Consider the following 25,864-nt stretch of genomic DNA (forward strand, 5'->3'; position numbering starts at 1 on the left):
GGGTGCCTAAACTCACTGGGGTTCCGGTCAGTTTTACACTGAAAACATCTTCCACTATTTTTTTGTTTTTACTGTGAGTCCTGCTTCAAGGGCTTCTTGGTATGGGGTTCCCTTATAAGTTACCTCCTCAACACTTGGGTGGCAACCCTGGCTGATGCTGGAAGCACGATTTGAGCTTTCCCTGAGTTTTGGCAAAGGGGAGCCATTTGTAGCAGTCCCTCGCTGTGGTCTTCAGGCTCGGAGGGATAGAGAATGGTTAGTTGGAGGCTTTCCTCCTTTCGTAGTGAGCTGAATAGGCTGCATACTTGCACACTGTTTTTTTTATGGTGGCACCGCAACATTTTTCAGGTCATCTGGATGAAGACAGCATGATCTTGGGCTTTCAATAAAGAAAAAAAAAAAAAAAGCTGTCGGCAAACAGAGGTCTTTCCATTTCAGAGAAGATACTTACTTGGCTTCATATCCCAAGTCAGGTAAGACTCGAAAAAGTGTAAAATTTTGACTTCTAGGAAAACTACCTTTGATATGAGCCATTAGAGACCCCACCTATCATTGAGACTGGCTGGAGAGATGGCAATGCATGTGCACAGCTCTCTCCTTTCACTTCTATGGGAGTCAAAGCAGTGGTCCACTACTTTAACATTGATGGCCAATCCTTAGGATAGGTCAGCAATATCTGATGGGTGAGGGTGCGACAGCCAGCATCCCCGCTGATCACCTGTTCTCGATGCCAAGGGCTGCGGGAAGTGCTCAGTTACGGAGCTGCTCAATTTACTAATAGTGGCCACGGCCAATTACTGCAAATCTGCCCCCCTATTAATTTGAATAGAGAGCGCATATGCAGTACCCAACAATAACCACTATTAGTAGATGGAGCAGTTCCTTAACTGAGCACTTCTGACTGCCGCCGACACAGGGACGACTGATCAGTGGCGGTGCCAGGTTTCTCACTCCACCGATCAGACATTGATGACCTATCCCAATGGGTGTCGTAGGTTTGGGTCCGACGCCTCCCATCTTCTTGCGATGCCGTCCTCCTGCTTCTTCATCGCTCCCCGGCATCGGCGCTCCTGCGTAGGCGTACATCTGTGCCCTGTTGAGGGCAGAGTAAAGTACTGCAGTGCGCAGGCGCTGGGAAAGGCCAGAGAGGCCTAGCGCCTGCGCACTTTATTCTGCCATCAACAGGACAGATCAGTATGCCTGCGCAGGATCGCCGATGCCGGGGATCGATGAAGAAGCAGGAGGGTGGTGTCATAAGAAGATAGGAGGAGCTGGACCCGGACCTGCGACACCCATCGTACCGGACCACACAGGACCGCCCCCCCAGGTGACTATAATATAACTTATTTTTCTTCACTTGCAGGTCAGATCGGGGGCTTATCTACAGCATTATAGTTATATAAATTAGTGCTTTGGAATCCGTCTACTTAATTGAAGTGTATGGCTTCATCGGGAACATGTCTGAATCCTGTTATTTGGGGTCATCAGATGAAAGTCAGGAACGAAGCTCAAAAGTTGCGTGAACCCAGCTTTACACTATTACAAATAAATCTGTATTATATCAAGCTTATTATAAAAAAGTAATAAACATTCAGCTATGTAAGAAACTTTTTAGTAGGACTCTTTATTTTGTCAGATGAAAATTGCACATATAATTATTAAGAAATAGGAAATTGTACCTGGATCCAGCGCAGTGGATGGAAGCAGCGGAAGCCACACCAATATGTATGAACCTAGTTAAATTTTTTGAAAAATTAAATACTGTCTAGAAACTGACATAAACATACAACAGAGATTAACAGATAAAAGGATTCCAAAAAAAGAAGCAGAAATTTTGAGCTATTCTTTCATAACAGTGACAAGGTATGTCTGCCAACTACACCGGCCTCTTCTGATGGAAAATAACTTGTTGAGAAGAGAGACAATCTGCCAAGTAAATCTGCTGGTCTATTTTTTTGTCATCATCTAAAACAAGCCCTAAAAAGTGTTCAACTCCTTTAAATTACATTTATCTCTCATTTAGTGGTAATTTGCATAATGTATACTATTATTAAAGAGGTATTTAGGTTCTGAAAAATCCGTCCTCCAAAAACTGCTTTGATTGTTTTGGGGAAAAGTGCTTTCATCAGCCTCCCCCGGTACAGCACGGAGTCTCTGCCGCTGCTCTCAGTGTGTGTTACTGTCTGCAGCTTTCATGTCATGATGGTAGGGCTGCAGACAATAATCAGTGAACACAGCAGCTCATACAGTAAACTCGGGTAGAGCCACTAAACTCACTTACCACCTGCAGATGTTAACAGACAGCGGGAGCAGCGGTGGAGACTCCGCATCGGACCCAGAAAGGGTGAGTAAAGCACAGTTTGTTTGTTTAAAATGCCTGAAATGGTGATAAAAAAACACCAAAAATAACGAACATATGTATCTGCTCCATCTTTTTGAGCTTTTTTTTTTTTTTTTTAACAGCTTCAGGCTAACAAAGCCATAAGGCGGCACACGTTGCTGATTTTGCTGCGGATCCGAAGCGGATTGGCAGCTGCGGAATCGCAGCAGTTTTCCATGCGTTGTACAGTACCATGTAAACGTATGGAAAACCAAATCTGCAGTGTACATGCTGTGGAAAATACCACACGGAAAAGCAGTGGTGTATTTTCCGCAGCATGTCAGTTCTTTGTGTGCATTCCGCAGCGGTTTACATCTGCTCCTCAATAGGAATCCGCAGGTGTAAAACCGCAGGTGGAATCCGCACAAAAACCACGGTAAATCTGCAGTGCGTTTTACCTGCGGATTTTGCAAAAACAGTGCGGGAAAAATCCGCACACGAATCCGCAACGTGTGCACATAGCCTAAAGACGCCAAAGGAAGCGCCTCAGGACAAAAGAAAAAACTCTGGCATTTTTCTGAAGTGTCTTCTGCTTCATAAACTATACGGGTACACTGGCGACTATAAGATGTCGGAGTTGCACACACATTAAGCGGGGCTAAAAGGTCATTTTGCAACCATAATCAGACCAAAAAGACAATTTATAAATGAGTGTTGGGACGTGGGGCCTTGTTCATATTTTACTTCAGGGCAAAATTAATAAAAATTTCAATAGCGCCCTTTTAGAATGTAAATTCATGGAACCATGTGGTCACTTTGGTGAAGAATGGTTCCATGAATCTACATAATAAAAGGGCTCTATTGAAATTTTACATCAGAAGATTAGAATCTTAGACAGATTTCCCTTTTGAGTACAGAAAGTCAAACAGTAAAGAACAAAGAAACATGTTAAGAATAGAGGAAATAAGAGTAAAAATGCAAATGCAAATAAAAGAAGCACAGTCCCAATTCTCTGCTGCCCCTGGCAAGTGGCTGCTTCGTCTACAGGATTAATACAAAGCTAAAGATGGAAACATATATATTTTATGCAAGTTTAGTAACAACACATGACATAAAAGTCGATTTCTAGACAGTATTATGCTGTTTATTTGATACACTATATCTGTAGGAAATCAGTATGAGTGAAGTACGGCAACAAATTGCTTACATTCAAGCCAGTAAAAACAAATGACAAAACTATTTATAAAGAAATCCTGGGATCCGCATTGTATAAGGTAGTGTTCACATTGGGTCATATACAAAAGGAAAATCCTCTGCATTTTACTGCACCAACATAGAGAAAATCTACAAGATAAATTGAGCAGAGCCGCGGATTCAACTTTCTGTCAATTTATGTTGTGAATTTCAACGTTGGTAACATTTCTTTCCGGCATCCAAGAATCTAGAAAACAAGACAATGGTTCACTTGTTTCCAGCACGAAACTGAAACATAATGTGGCTATTAATTAGATAGAAAACAAAAAGGCTTAACATAAAGAACCCTTTGGGATATATACTTTTTATGACTGTATGAATCCAGATGATCTGATCGTACAGCACCAGTTGAGGTCCTTAAAAGTGATGAGCGAGCATGCTTGGACATCGTGTTATCTGAGCATGCTCGGGTGTTATTCGAGTATCTTGGGCGTGCGCAATTAATATGTTCGAGTCTTCGTGACAGCATGTTTTGCAACCTTTAGGAAATCCCTGCATTTGTTGTGGCTGTCTAACAAACAGGCAATCCCCCCACCTGTTGCGGATGTCTAACAGCCATGACTCATGCAGCCGCGGGGAACATACTAAGCTGCGGCTGTCTGTCAGGCACGAATCATGCAGCTGCCGGAACTTGAATATATTAAGCTGTGGCTGTCTAACAGCTGCGGAACATGCAAATATGAATCATGCAGCCGTGGGGACTCGAACATATTAAGCTGCGGCTGTCAAACAGTCGCAAATCATGCAGCCGCAGCCCGCGGGGGATTCTAACATATTAAGCTGCGGCTGTCAAACAGCCGCGAATCATGCAGCCGCAGGGATTCGAACATATTAAGATGCTTCTGTCTAACAGCCGAGAATCATGCAGCCGCAGGGATTCGAACATATTATTCGCGAACGCCGAAGACACTCAGATAACACCCGAGCATGCTCAGAAAACACGATATCTGAGCACGCTCCCTCATCAATTGTCCTTAATTCTGGATTACAGAAATGTTACTGTATATACACCCATTTCTATTGATATCAAGAGGAATGTAACTATAAAAATATGATACACACTGTCATATTAACATTTCTTTTTAAATAGAACGGGACAGCAGGATGATTTACTCTGGTAATCCAACAACTTCAGGCATTCACAGCACCAGTCGAGATAAGCAGCGCCAACATCACTGGAACGGCGCCGCTGCGGGAGGTGGGTGCGTATATATTGTTTTCATTTTTTATGGGGCCCTAAATTGATTAAGTCGGGGGTGTCCAGCAGTGGAAAAACCCTTTAAACAATCGTCAACATGACAAATAATCATATAACTTGCAAAGAAATGTTATCAGCTTGATTATGCTGTTGATCAATGGTAGAAAAATTGTAAAGGGTGGACATAATCATTAGGTGCAGCAAACCAGTTCCACGAGAAGCAGAGACTGGGGGAGGTCTTCAATTGCATATTTTTAAAATATTATAACATATTTTTTTCCATTTCCAAGCAAACAGAAATGATTAATAGTATATAGAATTTCAAGGATCATGTGACTCCAAGCATCAAATAAAATATATGTGTAAATGTGGTCAATGGTTTTGATCCTGCGACTCAAATTTTGCACACAAAAAAAAAATGATGGCATGCTCCATTAGAAGTCCTATAATGGAAGCATCCTTTCCTATAAGCATTGAATTAAAAATATTTCTTTTATATTGTGCTGCACCTTACGGTAGCCCCCGAGGACTATGTAGAATGGTCTGAGTGTCTCCATACAATGTCAGTTCACACGTCTCCTTCATTGTATGGAGGACGGCCGCACACAAGCTTTATCATCTTGTGAAATGAAGAATAACAAGATATGGAAACACTCAATATATAATTTAAGGAGACGTCAAAACACAGACATCACAGAATATTACTCCTTAGCACCAAAGTACTCAGCTTGTACACTTCATTTTTATTCCTGGATACATAAAAAGACCACAATGACCCCACTAGCCAAATCCAGGACCATGAGCTCTACTTATATCTGGTCAATCAGCCTTGCACCCCTAACATTTACCGTATAAGGGATTTATATAGAGGGAGATATCAATGCATTAATTACCTAGATATGGAGTACTGATGATGGGTACGACTAGTGGAGTTTCTTTTTAACACCTCAAGGACCAGGAGATTTTTCATTTTTGCGCTTTCATTTTCTTCTCCCATTGTTCCAAGAACCATGGCCTTTTTTCCCATTCACTTAGGCTGGTTTCACATTAGCGTTTTGAGGAGCTGCGGAGGGCTGCGGACTTCCTCCGTGAAGCCCCACCCTTGGCCGTACCTCCGCCGCTAGCTCCACCTACTTCTGCATGCGGCCTGCGTACCTATCTTTAACATTAGGTACGCAGGTCGTGCGGCTGTATGCGGATGCTTCCGCATGCGTCGTTTTGACGATGCGGCGACCAGCGTAGAACGCAGTTGGTTGCAACTTCCTTTTTTCTCCGCATCGTCAAAACGATGCATGCGGAAGCATCCGCATACAGCCGCACGACCTGCATACCTAATGTTAAAGATAGGTGTGCAGGCCGCATGCCGGCCGCATGCAGAAGTAGGCGGAGCTAGTGGCGGAGGTGCGGCCGAGGGCGGGGCTTCACAGAGGAAGTCCGCAGCCCTCCGCAGCTCCTCAAAACGCTAATGTGAAACTAGCCTACGAATTGTAGTTTTAAATTACACCATTAATTTTACCATTTAATGTACTGAATAACAATGAAAAAAATTCCAGGTTCTGAGAAATGGTTTAAAAAAAAATGAAAAGAAAGTAATCTCGCAACTGTTTTTTTTATTTTGTTTATATGGCATTCATTGTGCTTTAAAAATGACCAGAAAAAATGTTTTTTTCCAGGTCAAGCCAATACCATCATTTATTTGTTAACCAAACTTACATAGTTTTTTTTCTTCTACATAAGTGGTTAAAAAAGTCAGAGATTTGCAGCAAGTAAGATGGTGATAGAAGCCAATTTTTATTTTGAGACCTGTATGAGACCTTGTCTATTGCACTTTGTGCTGATGGTTTTATTGATGATTATGGGGTGGATACAACATTTTATTGCATTTGAGGTGGGGGAAGGATGAATTGCCATAAATTTGAGATAATTTTTTATTATTAATTCAGGCAATTACGCCACACAGCTATGACACTACATATAATTTTTTTTTACAGAAAACCGAAATTAGATGGACACTAGAGCTAATTAAACATAGTATAAACCTTTATTATAAATTATTAAAACACCACAATAAGAAAAAAAAAATAATAATAGTAGATGCAACAGAAAAAAAGTGATAGAGAACAACATAGTACCGCATCAGAGAAACAAAAAACACTAATCACAGAAAAATCAAGATGGCCTGAATCATAAAACTAACGTGCATAGACACACAGGCTCAATATGTCAAACAAGTAATCAAGTCATAGAAAAGTGCCAAGTGCTAAAGTGCATTACAAAATATAGCCTAGACACATGGCCACAGACTCAAATTATCCTACACATAATCGCCTCTATTTAAGGTGCATAGTGCTTAAGTGCTCCTGATAATAAATACAATAACCCAACTGACCTATATGGCTAGTACTAATTAATAACCCATAAGTTGGGGATACACAGCCAATATGGTCTACTAGGGTATAAGTGTTTCAGGCCATCTTGATTTTTCTGTGATAGAATTATTTGATTCTCTGTACAAGTTGTATTCCATTATCTTGTGACTTCTGTCAGTACCATTTGTGTTTTTTGTTTCTCTGATGCGGTACTAGGTTGTTCTCTATCACTTTTTTCTGTTGCACCTACTATTATTTTTTTTCTTATAGGGGTGTTTTAATCATTTATAATAAAGGTTTATACTATGTTTAATTAGCTCTAGAGTCCATTTATTTTCGGTTTTCTATATCTTTTACGGCAGAGCGTGGTTAATTTACTTTGCCCCGTTTTTTGGATAAATATAATTTTTTACATTTCACTAACTACATTTGGGGAAAATGGAGTGTAATTTAAACTTTCATTTTTTTAGATGTTTTAAACAAATATACAGAGGGGAAAATAAGTTTTTGATGCACTGCTGATTTTGCACATTTCCCCCCCTACAAAGAAAGGAGAGGTCTGTAATTTTTATCCCAGGTACACTTCAACTGTGAGATACAGAATCTAACAATAAAAGCCAGAAAATCACATTGTATGATTTTTATATAATTAATCTGTATTTTATTGCATGAAATAAGTATTTGATCACCTACCAACAAGCAAGAATTCTGGTTCTCACAGACCTGTAACTTTTTCCTCTTCTACTCTGCACTCATTACCTGTATTAATTACACCTGTTTGAACTCGTTACCTGTATAAAAGACACCTTTCCACATAATCAATCACACTCCAACCTCTCCACCATGGCAAAGACCAGCTTGGTGAGAAGGCAACAAGTGTGGAAAATGAAAGAAAAACAAAATGACTGTCAATCTTCCTCGGTCTGGGGCTCCATGCAAGATCTTGCCTCATGAGGTAAGGATGATTTGAGAAAGGTCAAGAGTCAGTCTAAACATTACCGTTAGTAACACACTACACCATCATGGATTACAATCCAGCAGGGCATGCAAGGTCCCACTGCCCATGACGGCACATGCCCAGGCTTATTTTAAGTTTGCCAATAACCATCTGGATGATCCAGAGGAGGCATGGGAGATGGTCATATGGTTAGATGAGACCAAATAGAACTTTTTGGTATCAACTCCACTAGCCGTGTTTGGTAGAAAAAGGATGAGTACAACCCCAAGAACACCATCCCAACTCTGAAGCATGGTGGGGGAAACATCATACTTTGGTGGTGTTTTTCTGCAAAGGGGACAGGAAGACTGCACTGTATTAAAAGGAGGATGGATGAGGTCATGTATCGCAAGATTTTGGCCAACAACCTCCTTTCCTCAGTAAGAGCATTGAAGATAGGTCACGGCTGGGTCTTCCAGCATCACAATGACCCAAAACAAATAGCCAGGGCAATGAAGAATTGGCTTGATAAGAAGCATTTCAAGGTCCTGGAGTGGCCTAGCCAGTCTCCAGACCTGAACCTAACAGAAAATTTTGGAGGGAGCTGAAGCTCAATGTTGTCCAGCAACAGGCCCGAAATTTGAAAGATCTGGAGAAGATCTGTATGGAAAAATGGGCCAAGATCCCTGCTGCAGTGTGTGCAAACTTGGTCAAGAACTACATGAAACGTCTGACATCTGTAATTGCAAACAGAGGTTTCTGTATCAAATATTAAGTTCTGTTTTTCTATTGTATCAAATGCTTACAGTATTTTATGCAATAAAATGCAAACTAATTATGTAAAAATCATGCAGTGTGATTTTGTGATTTTTTTTAAGATTCTGTCTCTCACAGGTGAAGTGTACCTACGATAAAAATTATAGACCTCTCCATTCTTTGTAGGTGGGAAACCTTGCAAAATCGGCAGTGTATCAAATAATTATTTTTCCCACTGTATATTTTTTCATTAATCCCCTTAGGGGGCTTGAACCTATGATCTCATGAGCACTACACTTTAATGCCTTACTACATCCTAGCCTTTGTATAGACAATTAGCTAGATATGTAGAAAATTGCAATGTACCCTGTACACTCTATAACAATTTTAAAGAAAATTCATATCATATTATTGCAGTGTATTGTGAAATAAATGATCTTATATGAAGACTAGCCACAGGCTTCACATGGCAGACCAGCTGACAAGGTAAATAATCGGCACCCTGTGATCACGTTGCACAAGGTGCCAGTGGCCGCCAGAAAAGTTTTGAATTCCGCTGTCAATGCTAACAGCGGCATATAAGAAGTTAAACTAATGTAGCCAGCGTTAGCTTCGATCTCATAAATTACTGTCAGGTATTGAATGTGTAACTCAGCCAGTACCAGTGCTGTATTGAGCGGGCTCAACTCCTGAGCCCACTCCATACAGTGATATCGTACAGTCGCTGTGATGTACGGCAATTGTTGCTAAGGGGTTAATGCATCTAGGTAAAAGAATGTGAAGTTTCAGAATATTAGAGCATTTTGGTGTTACCTGTACTAGTGCAATGGCCATACCAGTTCACTATCTGTAAGCTGTCCTATAAGATGTGGCTGGGTCCAGCCAGTAGTATCCAAGGTAGACATCATTATAGTAGTAACTATACCAGGGGTGTAAAGAGATCTAAAAATTTGCAATGTACCCTGCGAAAAAGACATTTCAGAAAACACCTGGTCCTCTAGTTACTGGCAGAGAATTACATAAGTGGGACACTTACGGGAACGGTGGAGAGAAGGATCTTCTGTTCTTGTCCCATGTGCAGTGACTTTACTGGAATAATGTGAATGTTCTGGTTCTCTTGTCCCTAAAGTGCAGCAAGGTTAATTGTTGTATATAGAAGAAACTACAAGTCTTAACAATCTTAAGTCTAGACTATAAGCTTCTAACGATGATGATTACCACCGATTACCTGTGCCTGGTCACTTACCACTTCTTCCTTTAACACATGGGAAAGAACAGTCTGACGTTCTCTCCTGCACACTGTAATAAGGATATGTTCACAAAGAGGTTTTTTTATCTAGATTTTGATGCACATCTGCTTCAAAATCCACATCAGTGTATAACGAACTGTTATTGATGCAGATCTGCTTTAAAATCCACATATAAAAATCTGTGTAAACATACCCTTAGGATAGGATATATTTGTACGGTACAACATACTGCTAAACCATACATGAATTTTATCAATTCAAGGCTCCAAAGACTTCCCTTCACATGATATAGTAATCGTAGGTTTCCCTGTTTCTGCAATTATTTGTGTGATGGCCTTTAACAGACTGAGATCAGATGAATAATTACTCAGACGATTTTCAAGGACCCTTGATATTAACTAAGCCGAGTGTCCAGAGGTGAGAACGCTAGTCATGCAATGTACAGGTGCTTCTCACAAAATTAGAGTATCATCAAATAGTTAATTTATTTCAGTTCTTCAATGCAAAAAGTGAAACTCATATATTATATAGAGTCATTACAAACAGAGTGATCTATTTCAAGTGTTTATTTCTGTTAATGTTGATGATTATGGCTTACAGCCAATGAAAACCCAAAATTCATTATCACAGAAAATTAGAATAATTAACAAAAAACACCTGCAAAGGCTTTCGAAGCGTTTAAAAATTTCCCTTAGTCTGTTTCAGTAGGATCCACAATCATGGGGAAGACTGCTGACTTGACAGATGTCCAGAAGGCAGTCATTGACACACTCCACAAGGAGGGTAAGCCACAAAAGGTCATGGCTAAAGAAGCTGGCTGTTCACACAGTGCAGTATCCAAGCATATTAATGGAAGATTGAGTGGAAGGAAAAAGTGTGGTAGAAAAAGGTGCACAAGCAGTGGGGATAACCGCAGCCTTGAAAGGATTGCTAAGAAAAGGCCAATCAAAAATTTAGGGGAGCTTCCTTGTTCAATACATTATGTTTATTGCTTAATATTCAAAAGTTAATATACATGATTACTTGATGGAAAAGCTGAGATCACAGTGTTATTGATATATTACACAGATATCCTCTGTTAGTTATGTGGTTCCGCCAGCCATGTTGACAGGTGGCTGTTTGTATTGAATTTTGAAAACTTAATAAAAATTTATTGGAATGGAAAAAAAAAATTTGGGGGAGATTCACAAGGAGTGGACTGGTGCTGGAGTAATTGTTCAAGAGCCACCACACACAAAGATGTATCCAGGACATGGGCTACAAGTGTCGCATTCCTTTTGTCAAGCCACTCATGACCAATAGACAACATCAGAAGCATCTTACCTGGGCCAAGGAGAAAAAGAACTGGACTGTTGCTCAGTGATCCAAGGTGTTGTTTTCAGATGAAAGTAAACTTTGCATTTCATTTGGAAATCAAGGTCCCAGAGTCTGCAGGAAGAGTGGAGAGGACACAATCCAAGCTGCTTGAGGTCTAGTGTGAAGTTTCCACAATCAGTGTTGGTTTGGGGGCCATGTGATCTGCTGGTGTAGGTCCACTGTATTTTATCAAGACCAAAGTCAGCGCAGCCGTCTACCAGGAAATTTTAGAGCACTTCATGCTTCCCTCTGCCAATAAGCTTTGTGGAGATGGAAATGTCATTCTCCAGCAGGACTTGGCACCTGTCCACACTGCCAAAACTACCAATATCTGGTTTACAAACAACAGTATCACTGTGCTTGATTGGCCAGCAAACTTGCCTGACCTTAACCCCATAGAGAATCTATGGGGTATTGTCAAGAGGAAAATGAGAGACACCAGACCCAATAATGCAGACGAGCTGAAGGCTGCTATCAAAGCAACCTGGGCTTCCATAACACCTCAGCAGTGCCACAGGCTGATCGTCTCCATGCCACGCCACACTGATGCAGTAATTGATGCAAAAGGAGCCCCGACAAAGTATTGACTGCATTTACTGAATATACATTTATTTAGGCCAACATTTCAGATTTTAAAATCATTTTTCTAGCTGGTATTATAAAGTATTCTAATTTACTGATAATGACTTTTGGGTTTTCATTGGCTGTAAGCCATAATCATCAACATTAACAGAAATAAACACTTGCAATAAATCACTCTGTTTGTAATGACTATATAATATATGCTTTTCACTTTTTGTATTGAAGAACTGAAATAAATTAACTTTTTGATGGTATTCTAATTTTGTGAGAAACATCTGTATGTTATCAGCGTCTGCCCTTCTGGAGCAGTGGGGTGCTACAGGTTGTCCAATAATTTAGTAAACAGAAGCACAGTGAACACTTCAGTAGTTTACCTCCAAATAAGCTGTCAACATTGGGTCCCATCTTGTGACGTAATAGAATCGGCAGGTTAGCATATGATGGGCACCACCTGTGCAGGGATTGAGCTCCAGTTTGGATTTTTTTTCACAAGAGTCTTTCACTAACAAGGTTAGTTCTTTGCCTAGATTAATTAGAAAGAGATAAGCTCACCATATTTTCGGAAACAATAATTATGTGTATTTGTCTCTGGTGTCTGAATGGGACAACATGGATGTCAAGTTAAACAAGAGCAGCTTCTGTAAAGACCAAGATGACAGAGACGACTACATCCCAGAGATCCCCACCCAAGTGCTTAGTCACAGCATCTTGGCGCTCAGTCACGTGGCTTTACAACCACCAACATTCATAGGGGGCACCAATTATTATGCACTAGCGGCATGTATCCAGTTTTACAGAAGTAGAACATGGTACCATAATTTTTATACACGTGATTGAAAAGTTAGTTACTGGCATGCTGATCGGGCACCACCATTGCAGCCTGTGATCGGCTGCAGAAGTTACACTTGAAGATAACATGTGATCACTGGAGGTATGAACCTACTGGCGACCAGAGAAATGTTAGCAGGAGGCTGGTAAGATCTGCACTTCTTTGAATATTTTAGACACTTTGATAGACAAGCCTCAGCAGATACAAACGAGATGGCAGAAGCTACTCTCACAGCAGCCCACCTTTCAGGTTTTCCGGGATCCTATGCTTGTCGACACAGATGTCCAGGCAGGTCATCTCTCTAGCCTGCAATCCAGAGAAGTGGAGTTACACAACATGTGAGGGTGAAATGCAAGTGCTGTACCATAGAGGATAAATCATGCAGCATACACTCGTCAGTTGGACAGTCACAGTCCAAAATATACAAAATGTGCGTGGTGATTGGAAGCATGTATCAACGCAAATAAAATGGGGCCCTGAGTGAAGAGGTATGTTAGCAAGTGCCCACAAGTTGTAAAGGTCATATTACATAAGCATTCAGATAAAGATGGGGTTTATTCTAAAAAAAAATTGCAGCAGCAGGGACCACACAGTTTGGGTCAGCAGCACGATTCTGCTGGTCAGAACTGTGAATCAAATTAGTGCACTAACGCCGCCCGCCCCCCGGAAAGCAGGAAACTGCGATGCACAGGGGGATTTGATTTGGTAGTGGGCTAAGTAGCAAATGCAGACATTTCTGAGAATACGTATCTTACATAAAATAGTGTAAATTTCCAATCACATAATAACAAAACCACTTGGTAAACCTACGAGAACGCATGTTTACAGAATTATACCCAGATATATGTGTGTGCTTACCACAATCACTCCATTCGTGAGTATCTTCTCACGGTAACCTTTGCTGAAATATAAAAATAAGGAAAATTATAGATTAGGGACAGATTGTAAAAGTATGCGTATGTATGTGTGTGTATTATATACTCATATATAATGTTTACTCTGATTGTAGGTACGAGGAACTTACAATTCTTGCACTGTAAATTGCACTTGCAGAGTTTCCGGCCCCTAAAAAACAAAGACCACAAATTAAATTCTCATTTTTTCTTTTCTATTTTCAGAACATAATCCTGCACATTTGAGCCGGTGCCCCGTTCCCCTTGGTCATTATAGGAGATTTGGTGTTAGAAATCATGGAGCAGAGCTTTTGAAAACAGTCAAGTTATGGAAAGTGCGTCAGGACATGGCTAATTTAAGAATAAAATAACAGCACCAATGGGATAAGAAAGCATTTGACTTACATTAGGGTTGAGACAGAATGTTTCCAGTTTAGTCTCTCCAATATGGATTTTTCCCACGTCAAACGTCAGTGTATAGAGCAGGTCATTTTTTGTGATCACGTCCTCGTCATGAAGCGTCAGATGCAACATGTTCTGAAACAAAAGTCATTTGCAGATATAAATATATATCTCATCTCAGTCACAGGACTGTAGAAGAATAGTGATCGTTCTGTCCCCATTGCCAGTCATCACCCTGTATAAATAGACCGGTAAAAAGGTGCAAAAGACTTATATGGGCACTCGATAATGGTGGATGGGCTGGAATTACAAAGTCTAGATCCACCATAAATAAAAGAGAAACAGAACCTTGCCTGTGAAATAAGGGCTCATGTAGACGTCCGTGCAACTTGTGTTAGATAACCTGAATGAGACAGCCTCATAGGCACATATGAGGCTATCAAGTTTGGGTCAGGAGGCCCTCAGAAAGTCCATGCAGGTCAATGAATCCGTGTACAACATTGGATTGCAATTAGCATAATTATGGGGGAAATTTTGGAGTTGGCTGTTCTATGAGTAGATTATAGGAAAGCAAATTAGGAAATCTTGTAATGGTAAGAGATTACTGTAATTATTGCAGCTCACCCTTGGGCGTCACGTGGCCTCCATACTTTTGAATTGCAGATCTCCAGACTTCTCCATAACTGGGCAGCTTACCTGGTCAGAGTGTTATGAAATCTGTGTGACATCTGGCTGATGTCACTCTTATTTTTGGGGATATTTGCATTTACTAATCATCTGTAAAGAATTATAACCACTACAGAAAGCGTGCCTCTGCCTCTTACCTTCACATTATTGCAGACGGTAAACTGAAAAGTCTCGTTCCACACAGGGTCACTGGTGTTTGATAAAGTCCTTGTCTGTAAGGTCTTATTGGTGCAGGACGGCAGCCACAGGCATACGTAGCAATCAGCATTGCTCACTGCAATGGAAAAGCAGCCATCCGATTAGATATCATAATTAATTAAGTACTTTGGTTAAAACAAGTTGTCACCTATCCTATGGACCAGTGATGGCTGACCGCTAGGAGGCGCACCAATCAGCACAGCCAGAACGTATAACCCCCATGAGGGAACTTATATCGCTATTCTAAAATGAAGCAGCAGGTCACAGTCTAGTCATTCTCTTTACCGGGAAAAGCAGGGCGCAGCGCTCGGCAAACCCATAGGGAATGAATGGAGCTGTGGTCCGAACTGGCGCACCGTCGCCCCATTCTAACAGGAATGAAAGTTTGCAATTGTGCAGATCGGTGCAGTGGTCGAACCCCTACCAATCAATACTCTATAATGCTATTATATCAATACTCAATTATACAAATACTCCATCATACTATTATACCACCAAGTAGCAGACACCTTGCAACCTCTCTTACGTACTCAGGTCAGCCCACGGAATATGTGCGGCCTGCACAACCTTCACTGTTAACAAGCTGAGTGCACTGTCCTCCTGTAATGAGAGAGATGTATCAGTACAATAATCAACAGTATATGAACACCATATTATATTAATCAAAATTGATTATTACATTAATTAAAATTGTGCAGAAATTGTGCACAATTGCACAAGCCATTGTGGGCAGTAATGGATGAAATACTTATCAATTACCTCTAGCAGCTAATACATCACATTGGATAATTCTTGGCTATGGCCCCAGACAATACCCCTCATCAGAAGATCAGTATTAAATAAATGTATGCCCCTTCTTCCATCATGCAGCCTCCATTGCAACACGTCCAATACTACCCATAATAAAACTAGAGAGAAGAATACGGAGCCATCCAAATCGCAGTTTTCCCAACTTACCAAGAGGAAGAAGATCGACTTGCAACTCAAAGCCTATGGTGTTATATCTACATGCAGACACTTTTTGAGGTCAGACGTTACTATTTAAAGGGGTTGTCTACTCCTTTTTTCTATTAAAAATGGGTCCATTCTCCTCTACTGATGCCACACTGCACCTCAGTATTACTGACCAGGTCCCCCCACCAGTTTCCTCGCTCCCTTTTTCAGACAGGATGACCATTGGTGATCCTGCCCCCGAGCGTGATGAGGAGCAGAGGTGCAGCTGGGTGATCAGTAGGCGAGTCCATGTTTTTTTGCTTTTTTTTAAGTTAACGGAAGGAAAAAAAAAGGGTGGACTGTCCCTTTAGGTTTGCTCTCTTTATAACCAAAGAAGCTCCTCCAGGCACAAGCCTTGATGACAGCTGTATAGACAATGTGGAAAAACAGCAATAAAAAATGATAATCCGTTCCATTAGAGATGACGTGACTCATCCCAACGCTACTCCTTCCGAACAACATCTACTGTATATGTACAAATATTGTTATAGACATGGAATCTGAAAGTACCGTCCTCCTAATAGTGTCTATGACTTTCTAATCTGCTGAAAAATAAACATTATTTTACAATTTATTTATGGGTCTCGAAACAAAGAAACAGTGTTGGGATGGGCCGACTATCCAGTCTTTCCAGAAATGTGCCCAGGTACTGTATACATCTATTGTGCCATAACGTGGGTGCAATACTTTCCCAAATCAGACCACTCCTCTTTCTATCTCCAGGCGTATAATATTTTTTCAACAATTAAGTGAAGTGTGTCGGCTTGCTGTGTAATGTTGCATAGTACCGCAAATCCCAGCCAACAGCATTTACGATTAACATGATTTTTAATAATTTAATCACCACTCATGAGGTCACTTACAGAAAAAAATTAGGACCTCCAGAGGCCATCGTTTAACCAACAACCGGCTTTTTAGACCAATGATGATTAGGTTCATGAGTTTAAACATGTATATGACTAGCTCAGAAATACTGGCATAGTGAAAATGGTCCATGTATGCTCGTCAACTAAAGGCGAGGTGCCAACGTGACAATAAAATGTTTCTAGTATTCAGCTAATCAATAGATGAACAATCCATCATTGAAAAGTATACATATTGCATTATCTAAACTGTATACACTTTAAAAGTAATCCATCAGCAGGTTTTTCTACAGTGGGTGAAATAAGTATTTGATCCCTTGCTGATGTTGTAAGTTTGCCCACTGACAAAGACATGAACAGTCTATAAGGGTAGGTTAATTCTAACATTGAGAGATAGAATATCAAAAATAAAATCCAGAAAATCACATTGTATAAATTATATAAACTTACTGTATTTGCATTTTGCAGTGAGAAATAAGTACTTGATCCCCTACCAACCATTACGAGTTCTGGCTCCTAGAAACCAGTTAGACACTCCTAATCAACTCGCTACCTGCATTAAAGACAGCTGTCTTACATAGTCAACTTTATAAAAGATTCCTGTCCACAGACTCAATTAATCAGTCAGACTCTAACCTCTTCAACATGGGCAAGACCAAAGAGCTTTATAAGGATGTCAGGGACAAGATCGTAGACCTGCACAAAAATGGAATGGGCTACAAAACCATAAGTAAGACGCTGGGTGAGGAGGAGACAACTGTTGGTGTAATAGTAAGAAAATGCAAGAAATACAAAATGACTGTCAATCGACATCGATCTGGGGCACCATGCAAAATCTCACCTTGTGGGGTATCCTTGATCATGAGGAAAGTGAGAGATCAGCCTAAAACCACACGGGGGGAACTTGTTAATGATCTCAAGGCAGCTGGGACCACAGTCACCAAGAAAACCATTGGTAACATATTATGCTGTAAAGGTTTAAAATCCTGCAGTTCCCGCAAGGTTCCCCTGCTCAAGAAGGCACATGTGCAGGCCGTCTGAAGTTTGCCAATAAACACCTAGATGATTCTGTGAGTGATTGGGAGAAGGTGCTGTGGTTAGATGAGACAAAAATTGAGCTCTTTGGCATTAACCCAACTTGCCGTGTTTGGAGGAAGAGAAATGCTGCCTAAGCATGGAGGTGGAAACATTATGTTTTGGGGTGTTTCTCTGCTAAGGACACAGGACTACTTCACCGCATCAATGGGAGAATGGATGGAACCATGTACCGTAAAATCCTGAGTGACTACCTCCTTCCCTCTGCCAGGACATTATAAATGGGTCGTGCAGGCTCGGACTGGCCCACCGGGGAACCGGTGGATCCCCCGCTGGGCCCCTGTCTCCGACAGTCTCTCTCCTGAGCATTGCTGCATGCCCGATTTAAGCTCCGCCTCTCCCCGCCCATCAGAAGAGGAGAGAAAAGCTGTGCTCCTGCATATGCCTGGTATAGTGGTGGGGATCATTGCCTCAGACTGCAGCATGAGAGAGCAGGGTGCGGGCTGGATCTCTTCCCTCCCCGGAGTCTCTGGCTAGGATGGGAGGAGGGAGGCTCAGCACAGCCATTTACCTGACCTGCACTCAGACGCTGCTCCTGGAGCCTGACAGCAGTAAGCCCCATCCACCAGCATGGACCCGGTCAGGCTGCTGCAAGATGCGGCCAGGAGGAGAGCTGTGCAGCCGCTGAAGCTAGCAGTGATGAAAGTGCTAATGGAAGTGAAGAGGTGTCTGCGGCTCCTGCACTTCTCCACGCCAAGCTCTGAGCTCTGTCGTCGGCACGGTCAGGAGGGGGAGGGGAGGCCTCAGAGGAACACAGTGAGTGCTGACCTGAAGTGATTACTGGAGCTTCCTGTTTATGTCTATCCTGACTCTCTCCTGGCGTCCACACCAACAAAAGCTGGGGTTTTTTTTCTGTTTGCCCCTCACAGCTGCACTCTTTCTGCCCCCTCTTCTGCCTTCTAGTAGTTGTTGATATTGCTTTACCTTCCCCCACTGCTCAGCTGTGATGGTGACAAGAGTGTCCCCATCTTCTTCATGGCACTTGCTGCCCAAAATCCTATGTTATTTCTGTGTGTACATAAGGTGTGTACACAAATCATAATATGTACACTATCTAGAGATGTACAGTGTGTATGTCTGCGATGCATTTATGTCAGTAAGTGACTGTATGTATACATGTGACATTTTTAGTTTATAGTCAGACATTAAAAAGCACCGCAACAAAAACACATGTACTAAAGATACCTGGCATTTTTATATGCAGAATGAACAATGACTATATTTATAATGTCATTTATCACAGAAATATAACAGTAAAAAAAGCCATCTCTCCAGTTTGCATTGGGTGCTCTATAACAGTTATCAAAAGGAAAGAATAGGAAAGTTGTCCTATTGTTGCCTGGTATCGGCTGGGGGGTGATAACAGCAATCACATAATCAGACAGCAGAAAATCCAGCCCTGATCATGTTCTCCGGGGTCTCGGGTACCCCTGGTAGCCGAGACCCTGGAGATTTTCTGACTGAGGGGCGCTACAGCCTTATCCCTGATTGCCATTTTAAAACGGCGATGATGAAATAAGTACACTTAGCTTAATGACTATCGGCGGTGGCTAAAGGTTTAAACTAAGGCTATGATCATGCAATCAGTATTTGGTCAGTATTCTACCTCAGTATTTGTAAGCCAAAACCAGGAGAGGAACAGTCAGAGGGAAAGTAAAAGGCCGAGGTCATATTTGCGAGTGCAATGTGAGAGACTTGCACGAGTCTCTCACCTCAATACCCGACACTGCCGCTGGCATTCGGGACCGGAGTGTGCGGCTGCATAGAAATACAGTGCCAGGAATTGAGGCGAGAGACTCGTGCGTGTCTCTTGCATTGCACTCAGAAGTGTGACCCCAGCTTAAGGCTAAGTTCACACTGGGCATCTTTGCTGTGTTTTAATGCGTTTTTTATACTAATTTTCACCTGCGTTTTACAGTACCAGCAAAGCCTATGAAATTTCAGAGATCTCATGCACATACATTGGTTTATTTTCTATCAGTATTTTGTGCTTTGCATGGTTTTTTGGATGTAGAGCATGTCACTTTTTTCAGCGTTTTTTTAGTGTTTTTCACACAATGAATTGAATGGAAAAAAATGCATGAAAAAAACGCACCAAAAATGCAGTGGAACCTGCCAAGCACTCAGGTTTTGCTGCAGAAACTGATGTAAAATACTGATAGGCTGTGTGCACACGTTGCGGATTTCCTGCTGATCCGCAGCGTTTTTCCTATGCAGAAATGCTGCAGAACCGCAAGTGATTTACAATACAATGTAAATCAATGGGAAAATAAAAGTGCTCTGCTAATGGTGCGGAAAAATCTGCACGGAATCCGCAGTGGATTAAAAAAAGGACCATGTCAATTCTTTGTGCGTTTCTGTACCCATTCCATTATAGAAAAGCGCAGGGCTAAAAACGCATAAAATCCGCAAGAAAAACGCGCAGATTTTGACCAGCGTTTTCTGGCAAGAGATGCAGAATCCGCACAAAAAATTCCAGAGGCAAATCAGCAACGTGTGCACATAGCCATAGTGTGACCATAGCCTTAAAGAAATGGATCTGTCAAAATAGACAAAAATGGCGATGGAGAGAACCAATTAAATACTGTAATCAGGTCTTTGTTGTTTCCGTTAGTGTCCATTTTTTTAGCAGAAAAAAATGTGCAGCATGTTGTACCTTTACTAGTGAATATGATAAAACTTACTAATGAGCCTCCTAACACATACTACGACACAAAGGTGTACCTAGCCTGGGTATTGAAATTTAGAGTGGGCCCCTGGAGTCAGTTCCACTGGTGGGCCCTAGCCACCCCAGTCCGACACTGGGGTCGTGGCTGGGTCTTTCAGCAAGACAATGACCCAAAACATACCACCAAGGCAGCAAAGGAGTGGCTCATAAAGAAGGTCATGGAGTGGCCTAGCCAGTCTCCAGACCATAATCCCATAGAAAACTTATGGAGGGAGTTGAAGCTCTGAGTTGCCAATCACCAGCCTCAAAATCTTAATGATTTAGAGATGATCTGCAAAGAGGAGTGGAACAAAATTCCTCCTGACATGTGCGCAAACCTCATCATCAACTACAAAAAACGTCTGACTGCTGTGCTTGCCAACAAAGGTTTTGCCACCAAGTATTAAGTCTTGTTTTCCAGATGGATCAAATACTTATTTCTCACTGCAAATTGCAAATAAATTTATATAATTTATACACTGTGATTTTCTGGATTTTATTTTTGATATTTTATCTCTCAATGTTAAAATTAACCTACCCTGAAAATTATAGACTGTTCATGTCTTTGTCAGTGGGCAAACTTACAAAATCAGCAAGGGATCAAATAATTATTTTCCCCACTGTATGTAATCTGAGAGCAGCATGATGCAGTGGCAGAGACCCTGATTCCAGCAATGTATCACATACTGGGTGGTTTGGTGCAGTTTTGTTAGAATCCCTGCTTTTTCTGCTGTGGATGCATGCAGGCAGAGGTCGAAATGCTGAGCTGTGTATAACCCCGCCCAAACGCCTGAGTGGCAGCTTCCCGAGTACACTGTCAGCAAGCTGCCAATCAGTAGTTGGGGTGGGGTTACACAGGGCTCAGCATTCAGAGGACTGCCAGATCTGCAGCCGATAAAACAAAACTTTTATCAAAACTGCAGCAGTAAGAGACATAGCTGGAATCAGGGTCTCTGACCCTGAATTATGTTGCTCTCAGATGGGGGTAGCAAAAATTTGGTGAAATAAATATAGGCGATGTAATAAAGCATTTAAAAAAATATTTTAGTAAAATCATAATATCTTATCATCAATCAAATATTTTCAAATAAAAACCTGCGCAAGAGGACTGGATATGTAAACTCTGTAAAACTCACCTACTGGCATCCACCTGTCCACATGGACAGGGAGTGGAGAAATTACTGTTCAACCAGCAGCCAAGACCACGATGGCCTGATGACTGAGCAGCATGTCATCATAAAACATCCAATGTTGGGCTGCTTGTAGTCACCTGACCACTGCAGGCAATCCCAAGGAGTAGTCTGACGGCTGGTTGAACAGTGATGTGTCTGTTTCCAGTCCCTGGGGAAACCACTGTGGTGGATTCAGGTGGGTGACAGTAGGTGAGTATTAACGGGCAGTACAGTGGCTCAGTGGTTAGCGCAACAGCACTGGGGTCCTGGGTTCCAATCCCACCAAGAACACCACCTGCAAGGAATTTTTATGTTCTCTTTATGTTTTCTTTTACTATAATCTGTATGGTGCCTTAAATGTCTGGTGTAGCTAAGACGTGCATCTATCGCCAGGACATGGGCTCCTCCAACCACCATCGCACCTGATGAGGCAGCCACCAGAAATGGAGACACAGCATTGGGGTGGGCGCAGGTCCCAGGGGTGGGTCTTGCATCTATTAGACATTTAGAACATATTGCGTATGCATGCCATAAATGTCAAAGATGGAAGCGCAAGCATAAATCGAGCCATATTATTCAAGTATATCTACAGAATAAAGAAATGTATAGCGAAAAGACTGCAGGCAATAAACCTCTCCTCCTCATACATTATAGAAAGCCATAAACAAAACCCATAATAAAGATGTGCACACATCAATACATGACTGAATGATGGCCTGTGGTTAGCAATGACTAGTTATAGGTGCTTATTGAGTATGACAACTAGTTACAGGTTATTACTAGAGGGAGGTCTCCTGGTCCTGAAGACCGGGATACTTAAAGCCGATTCATCAAGAACTGGCGTTTTATGCCCCTGGAGCAAGATGCTCCTCTTATTTCATTTGGTGCCAATGTAAGAAATGTACACCACGGTTATGAACTAGAATATATTTCCGTTGCTTTTTTCGGCGGTTCCTACCTTCAAAGTTCCATCCACTTTCTAAAAAGTTGGTGGAATTGGTGGAACTTGGAGTTAAAATGTCAAAAGGGGCAACATTCTTCTGCAGCTATGAGTTGAAAAAAAGGTTGAGATGTTGCAAACAGTTTTACGCCAGAATTTTTGTGCGTAAAACTGATAAATTTGAGCCTCAAAGTGACAGATAGTGGGAACTACACCACGTACAAATTATTCTTTCATCCTCCAAGGCTCTTTGCAATTTACATTCATTGTATGTAGCGAATAGCAAATATATTAATACAATTAAAGAAAACACATACATAAGCAAAAAGGACACATTCACGTCATAGGTGGCATCTATATAAAAGTCTAGTGTATGAACAGGTTCAACAAACGCTGGGATTATTTACTAGGCATCACTGTGATTAAATCCTGCATTGCTTCACAATAGATATGGATTCTGCTAAATGAGGTGGACATTCAGATCTTATTTTGGCACAAAGAAGACATATTGCTGTGAATAATCACAAACACAGATGATCTTAGGACCATAAACGTCAGAGGTCATTGCCCTGAGACCAGAACATCAGGGACCGATGCACCGAGAAAAGAAATCTCAATGGCCACTGCCCTGAAAAAATAAAGTTCAGTGGTCACTGCTCCGAAACCAGAAATGTCATAGGTCACTGCACCCTAGACCAGAAACATCAGAGGCAACTGTCCCCTATACCAGAAATGTCAGAGGCCACTGCCCCCCCGAACCAAAAATATAAAATGCTACTTCCCCCAGACCAGAAACGTCAGAGGCCACTGCCCAGAGACAAGAAATGTCAGAGGCCACTGCCCCAAAACAAGAAATGTCAGAGGCCACTGTCCAGAGAACAGAACAGAAGTGTCAGTGGCCACTACCTCAAGACCAGAATTATCAGAGGCCACTGCCTTATACATAAGAGGCCACTGCCCCATACCAGAAACATCAAAGGCCACTGCAACCTAGACCAGAAACATCAGAGGCTACTGCCTCAAGATCAGAAACATGCCTCGAGAAAAGAAACATCAATGGCCACTGCCCCCAGACAAAAAATGTCAGACATCAATGCCACAAGACCAGAAACATCAGGGGGCACTGTCCTGAGAAAAGAAATGTCATTGGCCACTGCCTCCAGACCAGAAATGTCAGAGGACACTGCCCTGAGACCAAAAATATCAGAGACCACTTCCCAGAGACCAGAAGCGTCACTGGCAACTGCCCCGAGACCAGAACCATCAGACATCAATGCCCCAAGACCAGAAACATCAGAGGCCACTGCCCCGAGAAAAGAAATGTCATTGGCCACTGCCTCCCAGACCAAAAATGTCATAGGCCACTACTCCAAGACCAGAAATGTCACTGGCAACTGCCCTGAGACCAGAAACATCACTGGCAACTGCACCGAGACCAGAAACATTAGAGGTCATTGCCACAAGACCAGAAACTGTCCCCTCTACCAGAAACATCAGAGACCACTGCATTAAGACCGGAAATGTCAGAGGCCACTGGCCTGAGACCATAGATGTTGGTGGCCACTGCCCCAAGACCAGAAATGTCATAGGCACTACCCCAAGACCAGAGATGTCACTGGCAACTGCCCTGAGACCAGAAACGTCACTGGCAACTGCCCCGAGACCAGAAAAGTTATAGGTCATTGACACAAGACCAGAAACGTCAGAGGCCACTGGCCCCGATACCAGAACAGAATCGTCAGTGGCCACTGCCCAAAGACAAGAACAAACATCAGCGGCCACTGCACTCTAGACCAAAAACAACAGAGGCAACTGTCCCCTCTACCAGAAACGTCGGAGACCACTGCCCTAAGACCAGAAATGTCAGAGGCCACTGACCCGAGACCAGAAATGTTGGTGGCCACTGCTCAAAGACCAGAAACCCCAGTGTAAAGCGATCCAAAGACATTGAGTTCACTGTACTCTGATCCTCATATGATTGATCAAATCATAATTTATCTATGTAGATTTACATAACTGTACTATAATCCATGAAGTAAAACTACTATATCATAAATGAAAGTCAAATTATTATGTGAAGCAGAATATTCTTGGCAATGAAATATAATTTCCAGCAGATACAAGAATAAATAACTCAAGACTCACGCGATAGGAGATAGCAGAAGGTCTCCGAGCCATCCTGGTAATGGGAGCTCCGTGTTTATTACATTGGAGTCAGGTGAATGAATATGGGAATATTACCCATAAAGATGAAACTCTGGAGTGAGCATTGTGGAAAGATTAGAGAAGATGTAAATATACATTGCTCACCACGCCTGCCTCTAAATTATAGGCACCATTACATGCAAACACCTCCTTCATTCTACACATCAAAGATCATCAGCAAGGTATGAATGGGAGGAGGCGCACGGGCCAGCTATATAATTAATATTAACGGCAAGCCAATGAGCAATGAACTCTGACACCTACTTGCAGAATGGAAATTATAGCATTATTTATGTGGCTTTCTGACACAATTCAAGAAAGGCTAACAGTGAAAACTGCAACAAAAGAACAAGCAACGTGTCCTTTCCGCCTGGAGTAAGGGCGTGTGCACACAAAGTCTTCTCGTTTAGTTTTTGGAGCAGAAACACAAAGTTTTTGAATAGGATCTGAAGATTTTCCAATCAGTTTCTGCTCAAAAAGCTCCTCGAAATAGCTTTAGGCGGGTATATGAACAAGGTTTTTAAGGAGTCTTTTGGAGCCAGAAAAATGAAAAATCGATAAAAAACTCTTAAAATGATGGTTCTAAATTTTGACACAAAACAGACATGCATCCCAGAGCCACTTAACGTAGAGTAAAACACAATAAAAAAAAGCCTGAGGTTTTTGTGCACTTTTTATTGCAGATTTTGACCCTACACTGTCTGAACCTGAGGCTTTTTTCTTAATTCTAATTTGTTTGCGGCCATATATGGAGCCTTTATCAGGCGTAAAAGGCTACACGGAATCGGTTGCAGCTTCTTTTACACTTAAAGAAGGGGAAGAGAAAAAACTGCATTTACGTGCAATACAGATATGTTT

At 41.8% G+C, this 25,864-nt stretch overlaps 1 protein-coding gene across 1 annotated transcript in view; it reads right to left on the reverse strand.

The window, feature by feature from the left end:
• The window catches only part of LOC138644077 (cytosolic phospholipase A2 delta-like), a 70,646-nt gene extending 45,574 nt beyond the window's left edge, over positions 1-25,072 (reverse strand). The window contains exons 1-9 of the mRNA XM_069732526.1: positions 24,947-25,072; positions 15,562-15,631; positions 14,971-15,107; positions 14,150-14,281; positions 13,876-13,916; positions 13,710-13,752; positions 13,094-13,157; positions 12,397-12,545; positions 9,871-9,957 (exon numbers count right to left, since the gene is read on the reverse strand). Of these exons, the coding sequence (XP_069588627.1) occupies positions 9,871-9,957; positions 12,397-12,545; positions 13,094-13,157; positions 13,710-13,752; positions 13,876-13,916; positions 14,150-14,281; positions 14,971-15,107; positions 15,562-15,631; positions 24,947-24,979 (756 nt within the window). The 5' untranslated portion in view covers positions 24,980-25,072. The remainder of the gene's footprint in view (positions 1-9,870; positions 9,958-12,396; positions 12,546-13,093; positions 13,158-13,709; positions 13,753-13,875; positions 13,917-14,149; positions 14,282-14,970; positions 15,108-15,561; positions 15,632-24,946) is intronic.
• Between the last annotated feature and the right edge of the window lie 792 nt (positions 25,073-25,864).

Source organism: Ranitomeya imitator, chromosome 1, assembly GCF_032444005.1.
Source record: "Ranitomeya imitator isolate aRanImi1 chromosome 1, aRanImi1.pri, whole genome shotgun sequence".
Lineage (NCBI taxonomy): Eukaryota > Metazoa > Chordata > Amphibia > Anura > Dendrobatidae > Ranitomeya > Ranitomeya imitator.